The sequence below is a fragment of the Hypanus sabinus genome, chromosome 27 (assembly GCF_030144855.1).
Source record: "Hypanus sabinus isolate sHypSab1 chromosome 27, sHypSab1.hap1, whole genome shotgun sequence".
NCBI classification, from domain to species: domain Eukaryota; kingdom Metazoa; phylum Chordata; class Chondrichthyes; order Myliobatiformes; family Dasyatidae; genus Hypanus; species Hypanus sabinus.
In genome coordinates, this window is record NC_082732.1 from 42,644,623 (window position 1) to 42,671,184 (window position 26,562).

General features: G+C 44.6%; 1 protein-coding gene across 2 annotated transcripts in view; it reads left to right on the forward strand.

Annotated features, from left to right (window-relative positions):
• agrn (agrin) overlaps window positions 1–26,562 on the forward strand; it is a 549,483-nt gene that overhangs the window by 388,613 nt on the left and 134,308 nt on the right. For both annotated transcript variants that reach the window (XM_059952327.1, XM_059952328.1), the window contains 3 exons: window positions 3,014–3,238; window positions 5,595–5,801; window positions 18,415–18,636. In XM_059952327.1, the coding sequence (XP_059808310.1) occupies window positions 3,014–3,238; window positions 5,595–5,801; window positions 18,415–18,636 (654 nt within the window). The remainder of the gene's footprint in view (window positions 1–3,013; window positions 3,239–5,594; window positions 5,802–18,414; window positions 18,637–26,562) is intronic.

Below are 26,562 nucleotides of genomic sequence, written 5' to 3' on the forward strand. Positions count from 1 at the left end.
GGAGAACGTACAGATTCCTTACAGGCAGCAGTGGGGATTGAACCCTGGTCACTGATACTGTAAAGCATTGTGCTATCCACTACACTGCCGTGCCACCCTACATGTGGCTAATGTGCCTGCCTCAGTCACTATTTCTGGCAGCTCATTCCAAATATGCACCGGTCTCTATCAGCTGCCCCTGATGTCCCTTTCATATTCCTTGCCTCTGACCTTCAACCCATGCAGAACAACCATTTGGAAATGGGATTGATAGTCAAAAGGCCAGTTCGGTTCCTGTCTTCCTAACATTCCAGGATTCCAAGGCTGACAAATGCCAATAAATCTTTGTTCTTTACTAAATGGTGTCTGTTCACTTGTCTTTGACTTTCCAAGGTTTATTCTGTACTGGAGGATATTTATCCAAAGATGCTCGCACAGGACTTTCCATTACCCACTGAGCTCAAAGCTCTAAACTCGCACTACGGGCTCTAAGAACTTCTGGGCTGATGCTATTTATGGCCACAAATCACCCAGTCACCTTCTGATGGCCTCATTGTATAGCGACATATTCTGGCAGAGTTCCTGCTTATTGTTGAGCCTACTCTAAGATAGTTCAAAGTTCAATGTAAATTTATAATCACAGTACATATACATCACCTTATACTACATTGAGATTCATTTTCTTTCAGGCATTTACAGGAAAATAAAGAAATAAAATAGAATTTATGAAAAACTGTATATGAACAAGGACTGTCAAACACCTGAAGTGCAAAAGAAGCCAAATTGTGTGAATATAATATGTAATACTGAGAACATGAGATGTAGAGCCCTTGAAAGTGAGTCTATAGGTTGTGGAATCAGTTCAGTGTTGAGGTGGGTGAAGTTATCCATACTGGTTCAAGAAACTGATGGTTGAAGGGTGATAGCTGTTCCTGAACCTGGTGGTGTGGGACCTCCTTCCCAACGGCAGTAGTGAGAAGAGAGCAAGGCCTGGACGGTGGGGTCCCTGATGATGGATGCTGCTGTCTTATAGTAGCTGTCCTTGTAGGTGTCTCTATGGTGTGAAGCTGAATGAGAATAGAAGGTCAAAGTTCAAAAGTTTAAGGTAATTTTATTGTCAAAGTATGTATACGTCGGCTTGAGGTTCATTTTCTTGCAGGCATTCGCAGTGGAACAATGGATTCAATGAAAAACTACACACAAAGAAACACTGACAAACAACTAACGTTGAAAAGGTGGTGGAAAACAGTCAGTGATTCAAATTAGCAAAATGCTTTACGAAGCAAAACACCTTCATGTTTACGAGAGTTTTAAGACATAATTCGGTCGAGAGGACGAGTTAGCCCTGAACTACATGGAAAGGCAAGATTCAATTGATTGGAGTGAATTTCAGAATCAGATTCAAGTTTTTTTTTTATCACTGACATATGATAGTTCACACCAGCCTGTACACAAGAAAGGAGATGGAGGAGTAATCCACATGGCCCATCAAACCTGCCCTCCCTGGTCAATATGACCAGCCTTGTTTCTGTCTGCCTCAGTTCCCTATAGCCCTCAATTGTCCAATCAGCCTCCTTGCCGTCAGAGACAAATATACAGAAAGGTGGCAGAAAAGTGCCAGTAATATCATGTACCCTGCTCATGTACTGTTTGTCCCACTCCCATCAGGGAGGAGACTACGTAGCATCCACACCAGGACCACCAGACTCAAAAACAGTTACTTTCCCCAAGCAGTAAGGATGATCAACACCTCCACCCGCCAACCCAGCCCTCCACACCCCCAACCACCACTACTTTATCATTTCCTGTCAGAGTCACCTTATGTACAGACACTCCTGTGCCTAGCGTCACTTTATGGACATACAATCAATCTATGTATATAAGCTATTTTTTAATTTATTTTTGTTTTTTTTTGTTATTGTGTTTGGTAGGAATTTTTTTGTACTGCAAAGAAACAATTATTTTGTACTCCTGTACACTTTTGTATAGGAAATGATGTTAAACAATCTTGAATCTCCCACTGCCAGACTCACAGACAGCTTCCATCCCACTGTCATCAGACTCTTGAATGGACCTCTCATATGCTTGAAGTGAATTTTTGATTCCTCCAGTCCACCTCGCTGTGACCTCTGCACCTTATTTTCTCCCTGCACTGCACTTTCTTTGTAACTATAACATTTTATTCTGTATTCTGTTACTGTTTTCCCTTGTTCTACCTCAATGCACTGGGTAATTAATTATGTATATGAACAGTATGCAAGGCAGGTTTTTCACTGTATCTCGGTACATACTACAGTTATAAACCAATTCACCCGTGTGGTTGGTACAAAGATTATTCTCAGTGCATGTGACAATAACATATCGACAAGTGTCCATCTATTTTCTACACGAATAGACACTCAGTGGCCGCTTTATTACATACCACCTGTACCTAATAAAGTGGCCACTGAGTGTACGTTCACGGTCTTCTGCTGCTGTAGCCCATCCACTTCGAGGTTCGACGTGTTGTGTGTTCAGAGATGCTCTTCTGCACACCACTGTTGTAACGTGTGGTTATTTGAGTTACTGTCACCTTCCCGTCAGCTTGAACCAGTCTGGCCATTCTCCTCTCACCTCTCTCATTAACCAGGTGCTTTTCTCACTGAACTGCCACTCACTGAATGTTTTGTTGTTTTTCACACCATTCTCTGTAAACTCTAGAGGCTGTTGTGCGTGAAAACCCCAGGAGATCAGCAGTTTCTGAGATACTCAAACCACCCTGTCTAGTACCAACAATCACTCCATGGTCAAAGTCACTCAGATCACATTTCTTCCCCATTCTGATGTTTGGTCTGAACAACAACTGAACCTCTTGACCATGTCTGCGTGCTTTTATACATTGAGTTGCTGCCATATGATTGGCTGATCAGATATTGGCATTAACGAGCAGGTGTACCTAATAAAGTGGCCACTGAGTGTACTTCCCTGGCAGGAGTGGAGTGGAACGACATGGGGATCCTCACTAATCTTTTCAGGTTTACTGTGTTGCCCACAGACCCCTGCAAAGACGCTCAGAGTGACCTGAACCAGGCGTGCCGAGTACAGCCAAGAATCCGCAAACCAGAGGTGCTGTCGCGGCCGGAGAGCTGCCCGAAGGAGGACAAGCCCGTCTGTGCCGATGACGGTCAGACCTACGACAGCATGTGTGTCATGGAGAGGGTGGGCGCTCTCAAAGGCATCAATCTCCAGAGGATTCGCTTCGGACCCTGCCTGCCCAGAGGTGAGCACTTCGACCATAAGACATAGGAGCAGAATTATTGTAACGCTCACAGAATGCTGGCGATCACAGCATCCAGGCAGCACATTGGGATAGGAATAGAGAGGTGACATGTGGGGCCGAGACTTCTCATCAGGAATGAGCAGCAGTAGTTTGACCATTCAGGCGTTGAGTCTGCTCCACCATTCTCTCATGACTGGGCATCTCAACCCCATCCTCTTGCCTTCTCCCTGTAACCATAGACATCCATACTAATCAAAAACCTGTCCGTCTCTGCTGTAAATATACCCTGTAATTTGGCCTCCACAGCCATCTTTGACAGTGAATTCCACAGATTCGCCACCTCCGACTAAAGAGATTCCTCCTCATTGCTGTTCTAAATGGACGTCCTCCTATTCCGATGGTGTGCCCTCTGGTCCTAGACTCCCCCATTATAGGGAACATCCTCTCCATATCCACTCTATCCAGGCCTTTCAACTTTAAATAGCTTTCAAAGAGGCCCCCCCTCATTCTTCTGAACTCCAGTGTGTACAGGCCCACAGCCATCAAACAATCCTCATGCATCACCCCTTTCATTCCTGGGATCATTCTCATGAACCTCCTTTGGGTCCTCTCCAATGCCAGCCTGCCCTTGTGCCAAGGGGCATAACACTGCTCACAATACTCCCAAGTGTGGGCTGACCAATGCTTATAAAACCTCAGCTTTTGGGGTTGATTTGGCTTAACAAACGGTCCTGAGTTCGATTTCAGCACTTAATCAGATGATTAAACTTTAGCCTTTTGACAAATTTCACAACAGTAGACCCTCATTGTCTCTGCTTCCCTCAAAACTTATGTTCTCACTAGCCTGAAGCCAAACTAGTTACAGGAGGTGAGCTTGCTGTAGAATTTGTTCGCAAGAAGTAGCTGACCTTGAGAAAGTCACACCAAGAAGGGCTGTTCCCAAGGAGTAAGTGCTAATATTGCAGCAACTATTTTCAGTGCGGCTGGCATTCCCTACCACCCCAGGGGCAACAGGGTCAACAGCGGAACAATGTATTGGAGTTAGCAACGAGCTTCCCATATCCAAAGGGAAAGAACTATCTGTATAGACTTACCGGTGTCACTGGTTTTGAATTTCTGGATTTATTGAATTTAGTTTCTTGGCCTGCTGGATTTTAATTTAAAACTTGAGACTGATGTTGCAGAACTTTAAGACCTGAGTTATACGTAAAGGTTGAATAGTTGGGTTGAGTTGTTCTCCAATCTTGGCATTCCAATTGCAAACATTTCGTTGACATACAAGGGACACCATCAGTGCACTTTAATTTGTGATCTGTCCTCCGAATGCTTGGATTTTCAATCAGCTGATTGGTCGTTATTACGGAAACTCAGTTGTGATGTCGGAAGGGGATCTCGTTGCTGATTGGTTGTGTGGCAAACTCTGTGCATTGTGGTCTGGAATTTTGCCTGCATCAGCTAATATATAGGATGGAGATCTATGAAAACAATGCTTCTCGGAATTCTCTTGCATGCTGCGAGCTCCATGACGTAAAATGATGTCCAGTCCAATTTATGCCCCTCTTGAACTTCATGGGTAGTGACTAGAGAGAGTTGGCCATCCTACTTCATCGCCATGTAGATCGAGACCACAATGTACCAGAGTTCGCCACACATCCAATCAGCGACGAGATCCCCTCCTTATATCTCAACTGAGTTTCCGTAATGATGACCAATCAGTATATAAAGGCCAAGCATTCAAAGGACACACCACAAACTAACAGTGTGCTGGTGATGTCTCCTCGTATGGTGACAAAACATTTGCAAGTAAATTGCCAAGATCGGAGAACAGCTCAACCCAACCATCAACCACCTGAGCTACACATTTTCCGAGTTATTTCCAAAGGTTAAATAGGTTAGGGCTATATTCACTGGAGCGCAGGAGAATGAGGGGGGGATCATACAGCTGTGTACAAAACTATGAGGGATATAGAAAAGGTGAATGGTTGCAGGCTCTTTCACCTCAGTTTGGGTAAGATGAGAACCAGAAATCATAGGTTTAGGGTGAAAAGTGAAATATTGAAGGGAACCTGAGGGGCAACTTTGTCACTCAGAGGGTAGAGCGAGTGTAGAATGGGCAGCCAGTGAAAGTGGTGGATGCAGGTTCGATTCCAACCTGTAGGAGATGTTGGCATAAGCACACGGATGGGAAAGGTGTGGACGACTCTGGTCCATGGGACTAGGCAGAATTGCAGTTTGGCACAGGTTAGATGGGCTGAAGGGCCTTTCTCTGCTGTAGTGCTCTGTGACACTATGACTGTATCTTTGCCATTAGACACACCACTGTGGGGTTAATATCTGCTTGCTCTCTTGATTACAGACAAGTGTCAGGAAGAGTGCAAGTTCAACGCCGTGTGCCTCAACCTACTGGGGAGCGTCCACTGCTCGTGTGACCGCATCGTCTGCGACGGGGCCTACAAGCCCGTGTGTGGTCAGAACAGCCAGAGCTACAACAATGACTGTGAACATCAGCAAGCAGAGTGCCTGGGGCAGACATACATCCCAGTCAAGCACCAGGGCCCTTGCGGTAAGCAGCAGTGAAGCCTTGCTGCTCAGTCGTCCCGCCTGGATGTGCAGCTCTGCCATAACAATGCCGTGTGCAATGTTGCTTTGTTGTGACTTCGAGAAATGATCCTTCCTCTCTGTTCTCAATGTTGCCTTCTCAACTCAGTCAGAGTAACATTGCTGTGAAGTTCCTGTTCTCCATATTTCCATTTCCCTTCTGAACCCATCTTCCATCTTGTCTGATTTGTGCATGTCCGCCACCCTTGGTAGTGCCAGACCACATTCCATACCTGTGCCGCCTTTTCGAGAGTGTCTTGTTTCGTTTGTTTCAAATGTGTTTTCTCGTATGCAGTGTCTCACTGGCGACCACCTCTCTTTGTCTTGTCTGGGAAGCTGTCCGATCAGAGTCAGAGCGGCGCATCACTCTCTCTGCGAGTTCGACCTCTGACCTTACCCGTGAGGCTCTTCGGACCTTGAATATGACCTTACCGGACCAGGGTCAGGAGAAGTTGTCACGTGAGGGGAAAGGTCAGGCTGTCCCCTGACAGAAAAGGATTTGCGTTGCAGTATATAACTTCCTCAAACTGGAAAATGAAATGATGGTAAAAAAGGAAGCCATCAGAACCCCACCCTTTCGTTATAGGACACTCTGACACTTCTTTTCTCAGTATAAGACCTCTCGATCACTTACAATGAATTATGATGTTTCTAAAGTTGTGAATTATTACATCATCTTTTCACTAATATGACCCCAAGCTATTGAAGTGTTTTGTCTCCTGTGTTCTGCTAATGATCTAGAGGGCGTCTATAAGGATGGAGGCCTCTTCTTGATCAGAATTCATTGATTTTCCTGCCCTGATATTGTATTTTCTTAGAAGTCCTGCCTTCCAAACCAAAATGGGCACTTCACAGCAGAGTTCAATTGGGTAGCCTCCAACTAGACGACATGAATACCAATTTCTCCTTATGGTTAAAAAAAAAATTCCCTCCCCCTTCCCTCTTTTTCTATTCCCCATTCTGGCCTCTTACCTCTTCTCACCTGCCTATCACCTCCCCCTAGGTCCCCTCCTCCTCCCTTTTCTCCTATGGTCCACTCTCCTCTCTAATCATATTCCCTCATCTACAGTCCTTGACCTTTCCCACCCATCTGGCTTTTTCTAATCACCTTCAAGCTATTCTTCTTCTCCTCCCCCCCATCTCTTTATACTGGTGTCTTCCCCCTTCCTCTCAGTCATGAAGAAAGGTCTCAGCCCGTAATGTCGACTGTTTATGCATTGCCATAGATGCTGGCTGACCTGCTGAGTTCCTCCAGCATTTTGTGTGTGTTGCTTCAGTTAGATTGGTTTGTGTCATAAAGCTGTACTTCCTTGTGTTTTTGTTCTTATAATGGCACAGAAGGAGGCTATTAGGCCCATCAGGTCCCTGCTGCTCCCAGTCCCATTCCCCCTTGTCTTTTCAAAGTTCAAAATAAGTTTATACAGTATATATCACCATATATACCTGAAGGTTCATTTTCTTGCAAGAATTCACAGTAGAATTATTTTCCTGTATTCCTGCAATGTTTGCTTTCTGATATTGCTGTCTACTCCTGTAGATTCTTTCTGACATTAACTTACATGACAGGGCGTTTACAGTAGCCAGTTAGCCTGCTAGTGTACCATTGGGATGAAGGTGAGAACCACAATGGCCGTGAGAAGACCAGTGGTTGCATCCGCAAGTTCTGCACATGCAGCCCATGAGACGAGGATCAAACAGGAGTCTCTGCAACTGAGAGAGAGCATTGACACTCATCCGGTCATACGGTACAGAAAATGGCAAGCTCTGTTCAAAGTAAGTGCATTATCAAGGTACGTATACGTCACCGTATACCACCTTGAAACTGATTTTCTTGCAGGTATTTACAGGAGAATAAAGAAATACAATAGAACTTATGAAAACCAATACATAAGAAAGACTGACAAATCACTAATGTGCAAAAGAATATAAATTGTGCAAATAATAACTAAATACTACTGGGAACATGAGTTGTAGAGTCCTTGAGAGTGAGTCGATAGGTCATGAATGAGTTCAGTGTTGAGGTGAGTGAAGTTATCCGCACTGTTCCAGGATCCTGATGATTGAGGGTAATAACTGTTCCTGAACCGGGTGGTGTGGACCTAACACTCCTGGAGGGTAGGGTTCCTTTGATGATGGATGTTGCTTTCTTGTGACAGCACTCCTTTTAGGTGTATACAGTTGCGGGATGGGCTTCACCCGTGATGGTAAAGGAGCCTGGTGGTTGAATGGTAATGACTGTTGCTGCACCTGGTGGTGTGGAACCTGAGGCTCCTGTACCTCCTTCCCAATGGTAGCAGCAGTATCAGGGATTAATACTGAAGGCCAAAGGTTCAACGGTTCAATTTATTATCAGAGAATGTATACAGTATACAACCTGAAATCCTTACTCTTCGATTCAATGGCAGGGAGGGTTTCACCTGTTACAGTTGTCCGGTAATAACTGTTCCTGAATCTGATGGAGATGGCAGCAGATAATTAGCAGGGGCTGGGTTCAAATAGATGAAAACAACAGAAATGATTGATATGATTTTTAAACATTTTGGTGAATTTATTAGTTGAGACGATTCTGTTGCTGTCCCTGGTCTTGACAGATGGGAAAATGAAACTCCGCTGCCCTCAGATTGGTATCAAACTGGGCCAGCAAATATTCACTCTTGCCTGAAATCAGAGCCTCAATCTAATTAGAGGCTCCAGTTCTAATCCAGCCAAGCTTTATGGCTCTGTATTCTGATCCAAGTGAGTGGCTAGGGCTCCCAGGATGGTAGAGGGTCACCCGTGATGTTCACCTTGTGCCATATTGCTCTGTCAGATAATCCCAAATTGCCAGGGTGCCAGTCACAAAGAATGTTTTATAAGTACAGACAAGATCAGTGTTGAGGGATTTTGACAGCGCAGCAAGAAAATATACATGTGTGCATTTATGCTTTATTATCTCAGCATTGTTCAGAAGCATTAAAGCAAGAAATAGCCAAATGTTCTCCTGAGCTTGTGTTCACAGCATATCACATACCCCGTCTCCTTTCTCAGCCAATCCCCAAATCCCTGATATCCTGATAATTAGCAATCTCACACTTGTGTGTTCTAAACCCACGGAAGGTGCGACAGGGTAACGCTATTACAGCGCCAGTGACCCGGGTTCAGTCCCACCACAGTGTGCAAGGGGTTTGCACGCTCTCCCTGTAACTCTGTGGGTTCCCTCCGTGTGCTCCAGTTTCCAACTGCATTCCAAAGGCGTAGGTTAATTGGTCAGATGTGCATAGTTGGGCAGTGTTGGCTCGTTGGACCATGAAAAACTGTTACCATGTTGGATCTCTAAAAGATAACACTCAAACCCCCGAACAGGAGAAAATTCCAAAGATTTAAATTCATGGGCCTTTATAGCACAGCAACAGGTCCTTCTACAAGTCAAGTCCATGCCTGCCTGGTCTTCTGCCTAGACCCATATATCTACACCCGAACCATGGCCCTTTATTCCCCTTCTATCCATGTACAGGTACCTATCCAAATGACTCTGAAATGTTGCAGTCAAACCTACATCCACCACATCGACTGGCAGCTCGTTCCACATTCTCACCACAGTCAAATTGAAGAAATTCCTTCTTAGATTCCCCTTTCACCTTTAACCTGTGCTGGGAAAGAGCCTGCTTGTATTCATCCTATCTATCGTCATCATCATCATGTGCTGTGTCGTATGACGTGGGCAATCATGGTCTATTGACCATGATGGTTCTTGGCAAATTTTTCCACAGAAGTGGCTTGCCATTGACTTCTTCTGTGCGTGGTCTTTACAAGACGGGTGACCCCAGCCATTATCAATACTCTTCAGAGATTGTCTGCCTGCTGTCAGTGGTCACATAACCAGGACTTGTGATATGCACCGACTGCTCATACGACCATCCACCACCTGCCCCTATGCCACACCTTGTCCAAGGGTGATCTGCAGACCAGTAGTGGGAAGAAGTGTTTTACACCTCCTTTGGTAGAAACGTATCTCCACTCCACCACCCACATCCTATCTATACCCCTCATAATTTTGTGTATCTCTGTAAGATCTCCCTGAATTCCTGTAACAACCATCTGGCGAAGAACCTTGGCTTTGGCTCAATCCCACATGAGCAATTCCGATCCTGAGAATGTAGCCAACTTTCTCCAAGGAGTAAACAGTATTTTGCAGCAACTTGCCAATCCTTCGTGAAATGAGTCACCTCTCAATCTGAAGTGAATATAACTCACTTCCCTCGATCTCTTCTTTGTAAGACAATCCTCTCATCTCTGTGAATCACACTGTTTTCATATATTTTTTTAAAAGAAAAAGTTCAATTTTAAACCCTCTTTAGTTAAGTTGTTTGTTTGTTGTGAAAATAGACAGCATTTCACGTTATGTTATTGCATCCCCACCATCAGTAACCCTGTGGAGGGTGATGTAGGAGGGAAGGGCTAAATTAATCTTGGAACAGGTTAAAGGGTCAGCACAACATTGTGGGCCAAAGGGCCTGTACTCTGCTGTAGTGTTCTATGTTCTAAGAGATGTAAGTTAATTGGCATACAGAGATACAGTATAAGAGGATTGTGAGTCAGGATTACAGCAAAGGAGGGGTGAGACAAAAGAAGGATTTGAACACAAGGATAAAAATTTTAATTTTAATTGAGACATTGCTTGTTAAATAGCCGGTGGGGCGTAATGAAGACAAAGTGGGCAAATGTGATTTACAAGTTTTTGAATGAAGTAACTCAGTGCAACAGAGGTCTGGTGGGAAACCTTCATCAATTGACAGTCTGGAGTAAACAGTTCTCTTTTCAGGGCAGTGGCAGAAGTTCCTTATTTGCTATTTGAGTGTAGTGTCCGTGGTTCCCGAATCCTTTCAAAGAATAGAGAACACTACAGCACAGTACAGACCCTTCAGCCCAAGATGTTGTGCCAACTTTTTAACCAAGATCAATCTAACTCTTCCTCCATCCATTTTTGTTTCTTTATCAAAGAGACTCTAAAGTGTTCCTAACATCTCTGCCTCTACCATCCACCACTCGGTGTGAAAAACCTACCTTTACATCTTCCCTTGTACTCGCCTCCAATCACCTTAAAGTTATGCCGCCTCGCATTAGCTATTAGGTGGTGCAGTAGTGCAGTGGTTAGCACAACACTTTACAGTACAAGTAACCCGGGTTCATTTCCTGCCACTCTCTGTAAGGGGTCCGTACGTTCTCCCCATGACTGCATGGGTTTCCTTCCATGGTCCAAAGACATACCAGTTGGTAGGTTAATTGGTCATTGTAAATTGTGCTATGATAAGGCTAGCGTTATATCAGGGGTTGCTGGTCAGTGTGGCTCTAAGGGTCGGAAGGGCCTACTCTGCACTGAATCCCAATAAACAAATACATTTCTGCCCATGGAGAAAGTATCTGGCTGACAACTCAACCTAAAGCCTCTTAGCAGCTTGTACACCTCCATCAAGTTACCTCTCATCTTCCTGCTGTCCAAAGCCTTAGCTCAGAGGACATGTTCTCCAATCCAGACAGCACCTGGTAAATCAGCTCTGCACCCTCTCTAAAGCTTCCACATCCTTCTTATAATAAGGGAACTAGAACTGAACACAATATTCCAAGTGTAGTCTAACCAGAGTTCTGTAGAGCTGCAACGGTACCTTACGGTTGTTGAACCCAATCCCCTAACTGATGATTCAGCTTCAGTTTATTGTCATTTAGAAACCACAAATGCAATGCAGTTAAAAAATGAGACAATGTTCCCCGGAATGATATCACAAAAAAGCACACGACAAAACAGACCACACAAGGAAAACCACATAACGTTTGGTAACCCCCAGTCCAGAGTCCAGAGAGGCCAGCATACCATATGTCTTCTCAACCATCCAATTAACTTGCATGGCAACTTTGAGGGATTCATTGACGTGGATCCCAAGATCCCTCTGTCCTCCAGTCTGTATATAATCCTGCCATTAACCCTGTATTCTGTCTTTAAACTGGACCTTCCAAAGTGAATCACTCCACTCTTTTCCGGGTTGAACAGTTGCATGGTTTTGGCATTAGAAGCCCAGGGAGTTGTGGCATTGAATATTTTGGCTCTCCAATATCAGTGTGCCTGTCTGTTCGTACAACAGTCACACTCCCCGCCCCCACCCCCCAAGGCATGGATGTTCCTCTCCCCTTTGTCTTCATGCATCACAGCTGATTAAACTGTGCATGTAATGGCAATCCTGTCACTTGGCACACCAGTTCTGAGCTGTTCCGTGTGCACGGCATGCAAGTTTGAATAAAGGGCATTTAAAAAGAAGCAGCAGCTCTCCAGCAGACTGACAGTAAGCCAGACTGAAAGTGTTCATTAGACAGATGCCAACTCCAGCACAAAGTGCCTCAACACTTACCCATCACAGCCGTATCTCCCATTTTTGATCATCCCAAAGTGACGCCGTTGGAGATCGGCTTGTTAAGGTTGCTGCATACCTGACTGGAGTGAATAGTATTTATTGATGAAGAAGAATTCTGTTGAAATGTTTTAGCTTGCATCAGCCTGGCATCCTCATTTCTCTAACTAATGGGTATGTTGTTGGCATGTGAAAAACAGACTTAGCATTGCAAGCACCTTTCCTTATGAGAAAACAATTCACCTCCTGTCTGCACTTTCCTGAGGGCCTTATTAAATTGACATGATGTGCAAAATCCTGAAGTAATTTAACCCTTTAGGATTGTTATCCTTCCATTTCAATGAAGTCACTGTCAACCCTGCTCTAGGATTAATTGCAAAGATACAGACTTGCACTCTCTAAGTAAGAATCATATTTTGCCAAATTATGGTTCATGAAACCTGTGCAAGATTTTTGAGATTGATTTTAAGCCAAAATGTTTACACACTTCTATTTTTTAGTTATTTATTTAGAGATACAGTGAGGGACCGGCCCTTCCAGCCCTTCAGCAACCCCCAATTTAACCCAAGTATAATCACGGGATAATTAACAATTAACCTACTGACTGGTACACCTTTGGACTGTGAGAGGAAACCAGAACATCCGGAGGAAACCACGCACAAGATCCGAATTGCACACCGAACTCCGACACCCCAAGTTGTAATAGCATCACACTGACTGTCACACAACCACAGCACCATTCTGTGAGAGATTCCTTTATTCTTTTCCAATACCAGACGTTTTTGCTGGTAGCACTGAATTAAGTAAATCAGTATTCTGTACTCAAGTTGCCATCTCTATCCACATTACACACGGGGACCCGTGTGCCTGTGGCATTACTGCCTCTGTACAGGAACACCTAATTAAGGAATCGGTCTGCAGGCTCAGTGACAAGTATCTGCATTAAAATTGTGCATAGCTCGTCAAAATCTTGCAGACTGGACTCATATTCCTCCTCTTCTGTGTGTTAAACAGTGAAAACCATTTTTTTGCCTCTTCCTTAACAAGTAATTACTGCTGGCAGAAAGATGTGCAGCCAGTGCTCAGCTCTTTGAATTAATCTTATAAGAGCATGAGAACGGAATTAGGCCATTCAGTCCATTGCGTCTGCTCTGCGATTTCGTCACGACTGATTCATTATCCCTCTCAATGCCGATCTTCTGCCTTCTCCCCATAACCTCTACTTTAAATATATCCAATGACTTGGCCTCCATGGGTGTCTGTGGCAATGATTTCCAGAGATTCACCATCCTCTGGCTAAAGAAATTCCTCCTCTTCTCTGTCCTAAATGGATATGCTTCTATTCTGAGGCTGTACCATCAGCTCCTAGACTCACCCACTATAGGAAAAATCCTCTCCATGTTCACTCTGTCTAGGCTTTTCAATGTCCAATAGGATTCAATTAGATTTCACCCCTGCCCCCCCCCAATTCTTCTGAACTCCAGCAAGTGTAGGCCAAGAGCCATCAAACACTTCTCATACATTAAACTTTTTATTCCCAGATAAATTCTCTTTACCCTTCTCTGGACCCTCTCCAATGGAGCGCATCCTTTCTTAAGATGTTCGTCATTTCTTGACTTATGATCCCTAACTTTCTGCTGACTTATGGTCCTGATGTAGTGTTTCGGTCCAAGGCATTGACAGCTTATTCCCTTCCATAGATGCTGGCTGACCTGCTGAGTTTCTCCAGCATTTTGTGGTGTGCATTGCTGTGGATTTCCAGAATCTGTAAAGCCTCTTGTGCTTAGGGCAATGTTGGGTGTTAGGTTGTTTGTCAGTCTTTATGTGCTGATTCTGTTGTATTTTTTGTTGCACTGTGAATGCGAGCAAGAAAATGAACCTCAGGATAATATGTACCCTTTGAGAATAAACTTACTTTGAACGTTGAACTAGCTAATAATCTTCTGAAAATACTCCCATGTTCTCAGTATTATTTATTTTGTATTATTTTTGTCATATCGCACAGTGCATTCTTTTGCGCATTGGTTATTTGTCAGTCTTTGTGTGTAGTTTTCCATTGCTTCTATTTCTTTTTTTCTACTGTGAATGCCCACAAGAAAATTAATCTCAGGGTGGTATATGGTGACATGAAGGTACTTGGATAATAAAACTACTTTGAACTTTGGGGTGCTGAATGGTTGGGGCCTTTGAGGGAAAGGGACACCTCCTCCTGATGCCCCTCCTCCCTCCCTTTATCCCTGGTCTCAGCCTAAACGTCAACTCTTTACTCCCCTCCATAGACGCTGCCTGACCCGCTGAGTTCCTCCAGCATTGTGTGTGTGTGTTCCTCTGGATTTCCAGCATCTGCAGAACCTCTCATGTTTGGAGAATTGATTGCAGTTGGAAGGGCAGGGAAGAGATTCAGAATCACTGTTGTATATGATGTGAAGTTCATTGTTGTGCAGTGGGAAGATGTAGAATTATTAAAAATTACAAAATTAATAAATAGTGCAAAAATAAGAATTAATGGGGTACTGTTCACGTTTTCATGGATGTTAATGGGTTCACCAGGATGTTGTCTGGATTAAAATGTATTAGCTATAAGCAATGAAGCAGTATTATCAATTAGCTATAAGCTGTTACTTAACTAAAAGTTGGAGAATCTTGGACCAGCAGGCACAGCCTCAAAGGAGAATGATGGCCTTTTAGAACAGGGATGAACAGAGAGTAGTGAATCTGTGGAACTCATTGCCACAGATGGCTGTGGAGGCCAAGTTGTTCCATATATTTAAAGCGGAGGTTGATAAGTTCTTGATTAGCAAGAGTATCAAAGGGTGTGAAGGAGGAAGTTTAAAGGTGACTTGCAAGGTAAACTTTTTACACAGAGTGATGCGTGCCTGGGTCAGGTAGCCGGAGGGGGGTGGTAACAGCAAATATGACAGCAATGTTTAGACAGACATATGGACAGTCAAGAGATAAAGAAATAGGGATCACGTACAGGCAAAAGTAGTTAGCTGGGCAATGTGGCCAGCACAGACATGGTGGGCAGAATGGCCTGTTCTGGTTCTGTAATCTTCTGTGTAATGTCCATCTGAGCCCACCCCCCTCCCCTTCTCACAGTGATCCCATTCACATCCTCTTTAAAGTTCATACCTGTCTCCTCAAACCTGTGCCTTCTTGCTTTTGATGTACTTACCACTGGACTGAAGCGTTTGACCATAAGATCATAAGATATAGGAAAGGATTAGGCCATTCAGCCCATCAAGTCAGCCATTTCATCATGACTGATCCATTTCCCTCTCGGCCCCAATCTCCTGCTTCTACCTGTATTCCTTTATGCCTGACTAATCAACCTCTGTCTTAAATATACCCAGTGACGTCCTCCACAGCCATCTGTGGCAACAAATTCCACAGACTCACTATTCTCTAGTGAGAAATTCCTTCTCATCTCTGTTCTAAATGGACGCCCCTCTATTCTGAGCCTGTGTTCTCTGGTCCTAGACTCTCCCACCATCGGAAACATCCTCTCCACATCCACTCTATCGAGACCTTTCAACATTTGATAGTTTTCAATGAGATCCCCCTCATTCTTTTGAATTCCAGTGAGCAGGTGCCCAGAGCCATCAAAAGCTCCTCATATGATAAGATGTCCAATTTTGGAATCATTTTCATGAAGCATCTTTGACCCTCCCCAACGTCAGCACACCTTTCTTTAAGTAGGGGCACAAAACTGCTCACAATACTCCAATTGAGGCTTTACCAATGCATTATAAGCCTCAGCATTACACTCTTGCTTTTATATTCTAGTCTTCTTGAAATGAATGCAATTGATTGCAATTGCAAATGAATGAATTCATTTAAAGAAGATGAGAATATAAGAGCAAGGATATAATGTTATCTTCTTTCCCTGATCCTCTCATGATCCAGCATACTTCTTTCAAGCCACTATTCAACAGTAATGATTCTAGCAATTTGATCTCACTCCTTGAGCCTCCACTTCATTAATCAAGCTGCTGATATTCCCTTCTCTTACCTCTTCTCCTCACGTGCCCCTCACCTTCCCCCCGGTGCCTCTCCTCCTTCACTTTCTCCCATGGTCCCCTCTTCTCTCTTATCAGATTCCTTCTTCTCCAGTCCTTTACTTGTTCTACCTTTCACCTCCCAGCTTCTTGCTTCACTCCCTCTTCTCCACCTACCTACCTTCCCCCTCACCAGGTCTCACCTATCACCTGCCAGCTTGTACTTCTCCCCCTCCCTCCACCTTCTTATTCTGGCTTTTCCCTCCTCCTTTCCAGTCCTGGTGAAGGTTCTTGGCTTGAAACGTCAACTGTTTGTTCCTCTCCATCAATACTTGCCTGACCTGCTGAGTTCCTCCAGCATTTTGTGTGTGTTGCTCCGAATTTCCAGCATCTGCAGAATCTCTTGTTTATGATATTCCTTCGCTCCCATCTGCAATGTGAACCTTAAAAGTGGTTTTCTCAGCTTAGATCTCACTGCAATACTTACTGTAATGACAATAGCATAGTTGATCAACAGTTTATTGAGCTTTTTGGCCATTGCTTCACCAATCAGCTCTAACTATGCCACTTCAGTTGTGTCTGGGGATTAATTTGTGTTGCAGTCGGTGATTATCTTCGGCAGAACTGACAAAACATCTCAGCAGTACTCGTGACTTTACGTTGGTGCAAGTGCCAGGTTTGCAAGGGCAGTTTTGGCTGTTGCCACCTCTTTAATTTTTTCAGAACCCTTTCTGAGAATTTAGAAAGGGAAGTTATAGCATAGACATCCTCAATGATTTGCCTGTGCACTGCTTTGGAATAAAACCTGGAGAGTCAGGGGGCCAAGTAACGTCATTAAATACTGATCATCAGAACGTCTGAACACAACATACAACATCATCTCTCTCTCCCCCCTCCTCCTCCATCTCCCCCTCCCACTCCATCTCCCTCTCCCCCTCCATCTCCCTCTCTCCTTCCCTCTCTCTCTCTCCCTCTCTCTCTCCCCCCCATTCTCTTTCTCACCATCTCGGACTCTCAGATTTTCTGATTCTCTCTCTCTTTTCTCTCTCTCCCTCCCTCTCTCTCTCTCTTTTTGTTTCTCTCACTTTGTCTCCATCTCTCTCATTCTTTCTCACCATCTTTCTCTTACTCGCCAACTCCCTCTCTCCCACTGTCTCTGTATCTCCTTCAATATTCATGTTTACTTATCGGGTGTACATTGAAAACTAGAGTGAAATACGTCATTTTGGTTAACAGCTAACACACCTGAGTGAATACAAAACACACTGCAGATGGTGTGGTCAAATCAACACGTACAAACACGCTGGAGGAACTCAGCAGGTCGGGCAGCATGGTTTCCATGGATGCTGCCCGACCTGCTGAGTTCCTCCAGCGTGTTTGCACACCTGAGAGTGAGCTGGGGGGCGGCCCACAATTGTCACCACACATTCCAGCACCAACATAATATGCCCACAATTCAGGCCCACGCAGACCACAATCAAACAGAATACAACAAGCACTGAACAAAGCAGCGAAACAAGCTCTTTCCTTCTTCCCATTCACCCCAGGAAAAGCCATCTTCTTCGGCATCCAATGGACCCAGGCTCACAGACACTGGTTTTCAACTTCCTTAGTGGACTCACAGAGGTTCACAGACTCAGGGGTCTTGAACTCCAGACTCTTGTCTGTCTCTCTCTGTCTCTGTCTGTCTCTGTCTGTCTCCCTCTCCCCCCACTATCTTCCTGCTCTTACCTCCCTTTTCCCCTACTTCCTTTATCCTGCTTTCTCCATATTTTCCTTAATTCCCTGCCTCTCCACCTCACAGTGCCTCTCTGTATTTTCCCTATCCCAATGGATTACCTGTGGGGTCTGCAGAATGTTGTTGTTGGTCACATTTTGCCCTGTTTTCCATTGATTCCAACAGACCCACTTCCAGTTTAAATGTATTCATGGAGAGACAGCAACACGATGTAAAACCCAAACAGATAAATAACAGAGGGACTGCGTCCAAAACTTGATGGGCCTTGTACCAAAGCTTAGGGCTTGAAACTTGGACAGCCCTGGGACTAAAGTGCAGAGCAGAAATCTGGAAGGGAGACGAGGATTGTTAGCCTAAGAGTTGTGTTGGTTCAATGTTTTGGTGTTTCAATGTTGTTAGCCAAGCCACTGGAACGGAAAATACATCAAAATAAACCTTAACTTGCCTGATTTCTTCAAACAGACCTTAACAATCTAAGCCCCTGCCTGAACGTTGAGTGTGATTTTGGGTCCAAGTGCATTGTGAAGAATAACAAAGCAGTGTGTGAGTGCCAGCAGACGTGCCAGAGCGTGTACGAGCCTGTCTGTGGCAGCGATGAACACATTTACGGCAACGAGTGTGAATTGGAAGCCATGGCCTGCATTCTGAAAAAGCACATCACTGTCAAGCACAAGGGTCCCTGCGGTAAGACAAACAATTACTCCTGAAGACTTTGTTAAAGTGAACTTATTAATCTTGTTCCATTCCTCAGAATCAGAATCTGCTTTTTTTTCACTGGACATACGGTATGTTGTGAAATTTGTGGTAGTAGTACAGTGCAAGTTATAAAATTACTATAATTTACAAAAGTAATGAGGTACCGTTCAAAAATCAGATGGCGCAGAGGAAGAAACTGCTCCTAAGTCTTTGACTGGGTTTTCCTGCACTTGTTCATCCTCCTCGATTTCCAGCATCTGCAGAATCATTCGTGTTTTTGATCCACGGGCTTTTGTTTTCGTATTGTCATTATTAGTATGCTGAATCTAGAAATTTTACAACAAAAGATTAGCTTTATTTGTCATATGTACATCGAAATGTAGTGAAAGGCATCGTCTGCGTCAAATCAAGTCAGCGGGGACTGTGCTGGGCAGCCCACAAGAGTCGCTGTGTTTTCGGCGCCAACAAAGCTTCTCCACAACTTACTAACCATCTCAGGTTCAGTTTGAAAATGTCTCATCACCACTGTTATGCTTTGTAACCTCAAAACATTCAACTAATTCAAAGGAAGACCAGGAATCTGAAATGGGGTCTGACTTTGTGTTTGCTTTAAGTGAGGTACGCACATATCACATGATAGCGTGATGATCTATGCCAATTCACATATTTATACATATAACTCATAATAAATTACTTAAGCTAACAAGAATGCTTAATCAACTAATATATACTATGTATACACACACAAGATTACTCAAATATTACTTAAATATTAAAAGCACAACAGTACATCTTATACAGATTCCTTACTGACAGTGGTGAGAATTGAACCCTGATCTCACAGCTGGTTCTATAATAGCTTCACACTACCATGCCTCTTGCTTTGTTTCTTATAAGCAACAAAGATAAATGTAATTTAAACAAATGAGTTTGGCTGTCTCTGTGTCATCTTTAATTCCTGAACTCACTGAGGATGAGAGGTGACTTGATAGAGGTATTCAAGATGAGAAGAGGCACCGACTGAGTGGACTCCCAGATACTTTCCTCATGGGCTAAAGTGGCTAATACAAGGAGAGTTTAATTTTAAGGTGATTGGAGGAAAGTATAGGATGGGATGTCAAAGAGTAGTGGGTGTGTGGAACACCCACCCTGTCAGTAGTGGTGGGAGAAGCAAATCCATTCGGGACATTTAAAAAAGTCTTAGATAGAAAAATGGACGGCTGTGCAGGAAGGAAAAGTTAGACTGGTCTTAGAATAGGTTAATATGTCAACACAACATTCTGGGCCAAAGGGCCTGTATTGTGCTGCAGTGTTTTATGTTCACCGGAAGAATTCGGACACATGTTGGCACCTTTGAATTGGTCCCATTTTTCTCTTTCATGATTCCCGATCCATGCAGAAACTGGATTTGTGTTCCACAGTTTGGCTGCAGTGCCTCCGCGCTTCTGAACCGTCAAACCCTTTAGGGGTGACGCTGATTGGTTTAGGATAACAGCATGAGCTTTGCAGCCCAGATGGTCTTGAACTGGGACTCGGGAGCTCTGACCGATGCTCAAGGTCATGGATGTCAGTGCAGGCAAGTGGTGACTGTGTGGGACTGGTACGCCGACTGAAACACCCAGAAAGAATCGAAGCAGCCAGCCTTCTCCCACTCGGGCAAGTCATCTTGTGGGCAAGGCCAGGTACATTATAGTGATAACGTATCCATTATAGAATATACATCAGTACAGAGCAGGAACAGGCTCTTTGGCCCACAATGTTGTGACGATCCAATTAAATTAGTAATCAAATAACCAAATCCAATTAATCCCCTCTGCCTACACAATGTCCATATTCTTCCATTTTCCTCACATTCGTGTGTCTATCTAAACATCGCTAAAGTTTCTGCTTCTACCAGCATCCCAGCCACCTACCACTCTGTGAAAAAAAAACTTACCCCTCACATCTCCTTTGAAATTATCCCCTCTCACCTTAAAAGCATGTCCTCTGGTATTAGACTGGGGCAGACCTGCTCTGTCACAATACCCTCCCCTCTCTCCTAATTTACCCAAGATGCGTAAGTGGAGAGGTAGGAGGCAGTGACCGTCCGGCTGTCCACTCTGTGACGGATTGTGAAGTGGAAGGTTGCAGGGCTAGATGCCTCTGGTACTGTGAGCATTTTGATTCTTCATGGTGTGGATCCTGGTCAGTGCACAGTGATCTGTCTCCAAAACTCACTCCCGGCCTTGGAGGTAAAAGTGTGGACTGTCCAGGGCCCACTGGATGGCCAGAGCCGCTTTCTCAACAGTTGAGTACTGAGTTCAGGGGTTCGATTTAATGTCAGAGAAATGTGTACAATATACATCCTGAAATGCTTTTTCTTCTCAAAACATCCACGCAAACAGAGAAGTGCCCCAAAGAATGAACGACAGTTAAACGTGAGAACCACCCCCCAGCTCCCCGCTGCTGTGTGTAAGCAGCGGCAAGCAATGATCCCCCCTCCCCCCACTGGCAAAACAAAAGGCGCACCCGCTACCGAGCACAAGCGTGAGCTAAGCGACAGCAAAGACACAGACCTTGCAGTTACCCCAATTCATCTGCCATTCGGCAACCCACAGGTTCTCTCACTCCCTAGTAAGGGAGAGGGAGGTGCCCCCTATTTTCCCATGGTAGCAGCTTCCTCCTCAGGTATAAGACAGGCTTCTCATTGTCCTCTTCTCCTTGGATTAACGCAGCACATATCCCTGCTCCAGGAACATCCACCTTCACCAGGAAGGGCTTGTTGAAATCACCACTCGTAAGTACTGGATCTTCACAGAGCGCCCTCTTTAAACTTACACTTCTGTCCAAAGCACCTCACAGTGAGTGGAGTTGTGGATGTCAATGTCTTTACAAAGTACATCAAGATTTTATACACTTTAAAAACAAATCACTCCTTCACCCATCTTCTTATCCTGGCTTCACATACACTGAAGCAAATAGAGAGAGACGTCATTTGCATTAACAACCAAGATACCAAGGATGTGGTTTTGGAGGCCTGTGTGTGTGAGTGAGTGGGTGGGAAATGGATTTGTTTGCTGTTGCTGTCTTGTTCTTGCTGCTTGTGTTCCTCTGCTGAGCATTGTGGGCATGGCACGTCAGTGTCATTGTCCAGGAAGGCTTCCTTCCATCATAGCGGGGTTTCAGCAGTTAGTTCTCCAGAATGGACTGGGCACTTTGCATCATCAGGAAGTGTAGAGGAGGCTTGACCGAAACGCAACACAGAGACAATTCAATGGTGAGCGATCACTCCAATCATAGACTGCAAAATAACAAGCCACGAGGGGCCATAAGACAAGGGAGAACAGAGACTAAACACAACAAGGCAATGAGATAACTGAAGGCTAGGAGCAACTGGGCGTCTGGCTGGCTCAATTTAAAAAAAATTTTATCTATTGAAATACAGTGTGGAATAGGCCCTTCTGGCCCTTTGAGACATGCCACCCATGGGAAGATTTACAAACGTACAATGACCAATTGATTGACTGACCAATGGACTGTGGGAAGGAAGCGGAGCACCTGGAGGGAGCCCACACAATTATGGGGAGAACGAGCAAACTCCTTACAGTCAGCTTCGGGAATTGAACCCTGGTTGCGGGTATTGTAAAGCGTTGTGCTGAACAAAGATTATGAGTGAGAGCTGGGTTTAAATAGGCTGCAGGTGATGAGTTGGTAACGAGTGGCAGGTGACTCCTGTCAGCAGGGTGGAGACTGGGAGGTGCCTGCCTGTGCAGGCCTGACAGAGGTGGAGCAGCCGTTCTTGTGGCGATCTTCATCGGCAAAACGTTATGCATACAAGGGGCGAAAACGACAGTGGAGTAGTACAATTAAACGCTTATACTGAATCATGGTAGTAACGATACACGTTGGGCAAATTGGAGTGTGGGAGTGATGGACCGGGCTTGTAGAGATGAAACACCTGTGTACTCCGAGACCTGTGCCCATGCCCAAAGGAGAGTGCCTCCCATGCACAGTTGGCCCAGTCAATTCACATCAGGATCGCTCGGTCACATGCGCACTCACCACATTTTCGCGATCAATCTGATATGGTACAGGTTGTCTCTTATCTAACGACTCTATAGCAACACCATTGAGCCAGGAATATAAAATCCCTTCCTCCATTGGCACAGGGAGAAGTGTAGGATTAAGCCTCTTGCCCCTGTATGCCTGTGACTATATGTAGCATACACAACACAAAGTGCACTGCAGATGCTGGGGTCAAATCAACACGTACAAACAAGCTGGATGAACTCAGCAGGTTGGGCAGCATCCGCTGAAATAAGCAGTCAATGTTTCGGGCTGAGACCTGAAATGTTGACTGCTCATTTCAACGGATGCTGCCCGCCCTGCTGTGACTATATGTAGAATGCAGTTTGCAGATCCAGAAGGTTGTGAGTTTATAAACGTTTAAGCTGACCGATGTTTCTCTCACCGGCCTGAACCCAGTCAGCACAGACCCTGGGCAGGACTGCAGCTAGTAAAGCTTGTTATAGAAAAATCAATATTTTTTGTTTCTGTTAAAATCCTTTATTTGGCTCAAAGGGCAGGGCAAGTCAGGGGGCAGCCTTCTTTGAATGCTAACAGATGCGGTCGATGCCTTTTGGCCTGAGTGTGGAAAACCACACAGATAAACTCCTTAATCTTTCACAATTGGATATTCATTCCAGTCACAGATGCTGCTAGCAGTTCTCAATTCAATTCGGTTCAGTGACAAATAAATTGTGCCATAGCCAGCTGCTGTCTAGCCCCTGAATATCAAAATATTCAGGAATTGACTGGACAGATGGGGCATGTCAGCCACGGTTGGCAGCTCAACTAGGAGAGTAAAAACTCCAATCTCAAACTTCTGCCGCCTTGTGGTTATACCCACTCATGGAGAAGGCTTCGGGAGTAAGCCCCGAGGGAAAAGTCCGGAGCTGGAGTCCTTAAACAGTCCAATGTTGAATTCAATGTTGACTGGCAACTTCTGCAACACTACTGGTACCAAACTGTAACGGTCTCTGCTGTACGTTTGGATTCATCAGCTGCGTGGAGAGAGGAGAGCCTGTTGCATGGGCAACAGCTTGTTGTCCATGTCATACTGCCCTGGTGTGTGTATGACAGATGGGATACAACATCTGTAGTTGACCCCGACCAACGACGGGCCAGCCCACGTACAGTGGGAACTAAATGTCAGCAATAAAAACAGGAAACAGAGGGCTTGCTAAGAAATGCATTCATCATCATCCTCATATGCAGTTTCATATGATGTGGGCAATCATGGTCTCCTGATTGTTCATGGCAAATTTTTCTACAGAAGTAAATTGTCATTGCCACCTTCTGGGCAGTGTCCATACAAGAAAGGCGACCCCAGCCATTATCAATACTTTTCAGAGATTGTCTGCCTGGTGTCAGTGGTCACATAACCAGGACTTGTGATGTGCACCAGCTACTCATACGACCATCCACCACCGGCTCCCATGGATTCACACGACCCTGATCGGGGGCTAAAAGTAGGTGCTCCACCTTGCCCAAGGGTGACCTGCTGGCTAGCGGAGGGAAGTGTGCCTTACAGCTCCTTCAGTAGAGACTCATCTGCTAAGACACCCAATGCCCTTCATTAGACAAGTGAAAGTAAGTTAATGGGTGGCGAGTGAGTTTTTGTCATGTGATACCATTGGTAATGATATAATATTGCCAGATCTGAAAGATTCATGGACAGGAAAAGTTTAAAGGATGTGGGCAGACATGTGCAAATGGGGCTAGCATAGATGGGGATCTCATTGGCATGGACCAGTTGGCCCAGTTCCATGCTGTATAAAGTCAAGTTTATTGTCATCTACACAGGTAGCTGGATAGATAAGAGTATTGGTAATGGCTGGGGTCACCCATCCTGTAAAGACACTGCCCAGAAGAAGGCAATGGCAAACCACTTTTGTAGAAAAACTTGCCAAGAACAATCATGGTCATGGAAAGACCATGGTCGCCCACGTTACATGACACAGCACATAATGAATGAATGAACACAATAACCCATGCATTCTCCATCTCTGGTATTCCTCTCTGCCACCTGTCCCACACTCTTCAGAAAGCACTCCATTATCACCATTCCCAAGATCCTTTGCTCTTGCCAAATTTACAAACTCTCTCTACACAGATCATGCCATGCAGGCAACAATCTAATGCTGAGGTTTCATAAGCCATTGGTCAGACCGCACCTGGGCATTGTGAGGAGTTTTGGGCCGCTTATCTAATAAAAGATGTGCTAGCATTGTACAGGGTCCAGAGGGGGTTCACGAGAATGATTCCAGGAATGAAAGTGTTAACATAGAGAAGTATTTGACGGCTCTGGGCCTGTACTTGCTGGAGTTTGGAAGGGGGAAACTTATTGCAACCTATCGAATTTTGAAAGGCCTAGATGGAGTGGATGTGGAGAGGATGTTTCCAATAGTGGGGGAATCTAGGACCAGAGGGAAGTTTGAAATTCAACGTAAATTTATTATCAAAGTAGATATATGTCACCATGTACCACCCTGAGATTCATTTTCTTGTGGGCATACTAAATAAATCCATAATAGAATAATAACTATAATAGAATCAATGAAACTTGGATGAAAAAGACAACACACTGTGCAAATACAAAAAGAAAGAAAGAGTAATAATTATAAACAAATAAGCAATAAGTATCAAGAACTTAAGATGAAGTGAGTCCATAGGTTACAGGGAACAGTTCAGTTATGGGGCAAGTGAAGTTAACCGCTCTGGTTCAAGAGCTTGATGGTTGGGGGGTAATGACTGTTCCTGAACCTGGTGGTGAGAGTCCTGAGGCTCCTGTATCTTATTGCTGATGGCAGCAGTGAGAAGAAAGCAAGGCCTTGTAGGTGGTGGTCAGATTAGAGCAGTGTCAGAATAAAGGGACATCTATTTAGAACAGAGAGGGTGAGGAATGCCTTTAGCCAGAAGGTGGGGAATTAGTGGAATTAATTGCCACAGACAGCTGTGGAGGCCACATCTTCAGAATATTTAAAGTGGAGGTTGATAGGTTCTTAATTACGTAGGGTGTCAATGTTTATGAGGAGAAGGCAGGAAAGTGTGGTTGAAAGGGATAATAGATCAGCCATGATGGAATGGCAGAGAAGATTTGATGGACGAATGGCCTAATTCTGCTCCTATGACTTATGGTCTTACAATCTACATAATTATATCAAGGTAGTAAAAAGAAAATAGATTGCAGATGTTGATAAAAGATCTCACCCCAAAATGTCCATTGATGCTGTCCCATTGGTGCATTGCTCTCCATTGATGCTGTCCCATTGGTGCATGTTTCTCCATGGATGCTGTTCCATTGGTGCATGTTTCTCCATGGATGCTGTCTCATTGGTCCATGGTTCTCCATTGCTGCTGTCCCATTGGTACATGGTTCTCCGTTACTGCTGTCCCATTGGTACATGGTTCGCCATTGATGCTGTCCGTTGGTGCATGTTTCTCCATGAATGCTGTCCCTTTGGTGCATGTTTCTCCATGGATGCTGTCCCATTGGTGCATTTTTCTCCATGGATGCTGTCCCATTGGTCCATGGTTCTCCGTTGCTGCTGTCCCATTGGTGCATGGTTCTCCATGGATGCTGTACCATTGGTGCATGTTTCTCCATGGATGCTGTCCCATTGGTGCATGGGTGTCCACTGCTGCTGTCCCATTGGTATATAGCTCTCTCAGAGGTTCATATTTCTCAGCACGCTCCTTACTCAAGAGAAATGGGAGTGACATTTCTTGGTGTTGCTGTGGATAATAATGTCATTTGATTCCAAACAATTGGTTTATTGATCATTGCAAAAAGTGCCTCTGGCACTTTCCACTCCCTCCCCTCTCCCTGCTCTTTTTCCCAACTATAATTCCCTTCTCCCAGCCCCCTTCCCA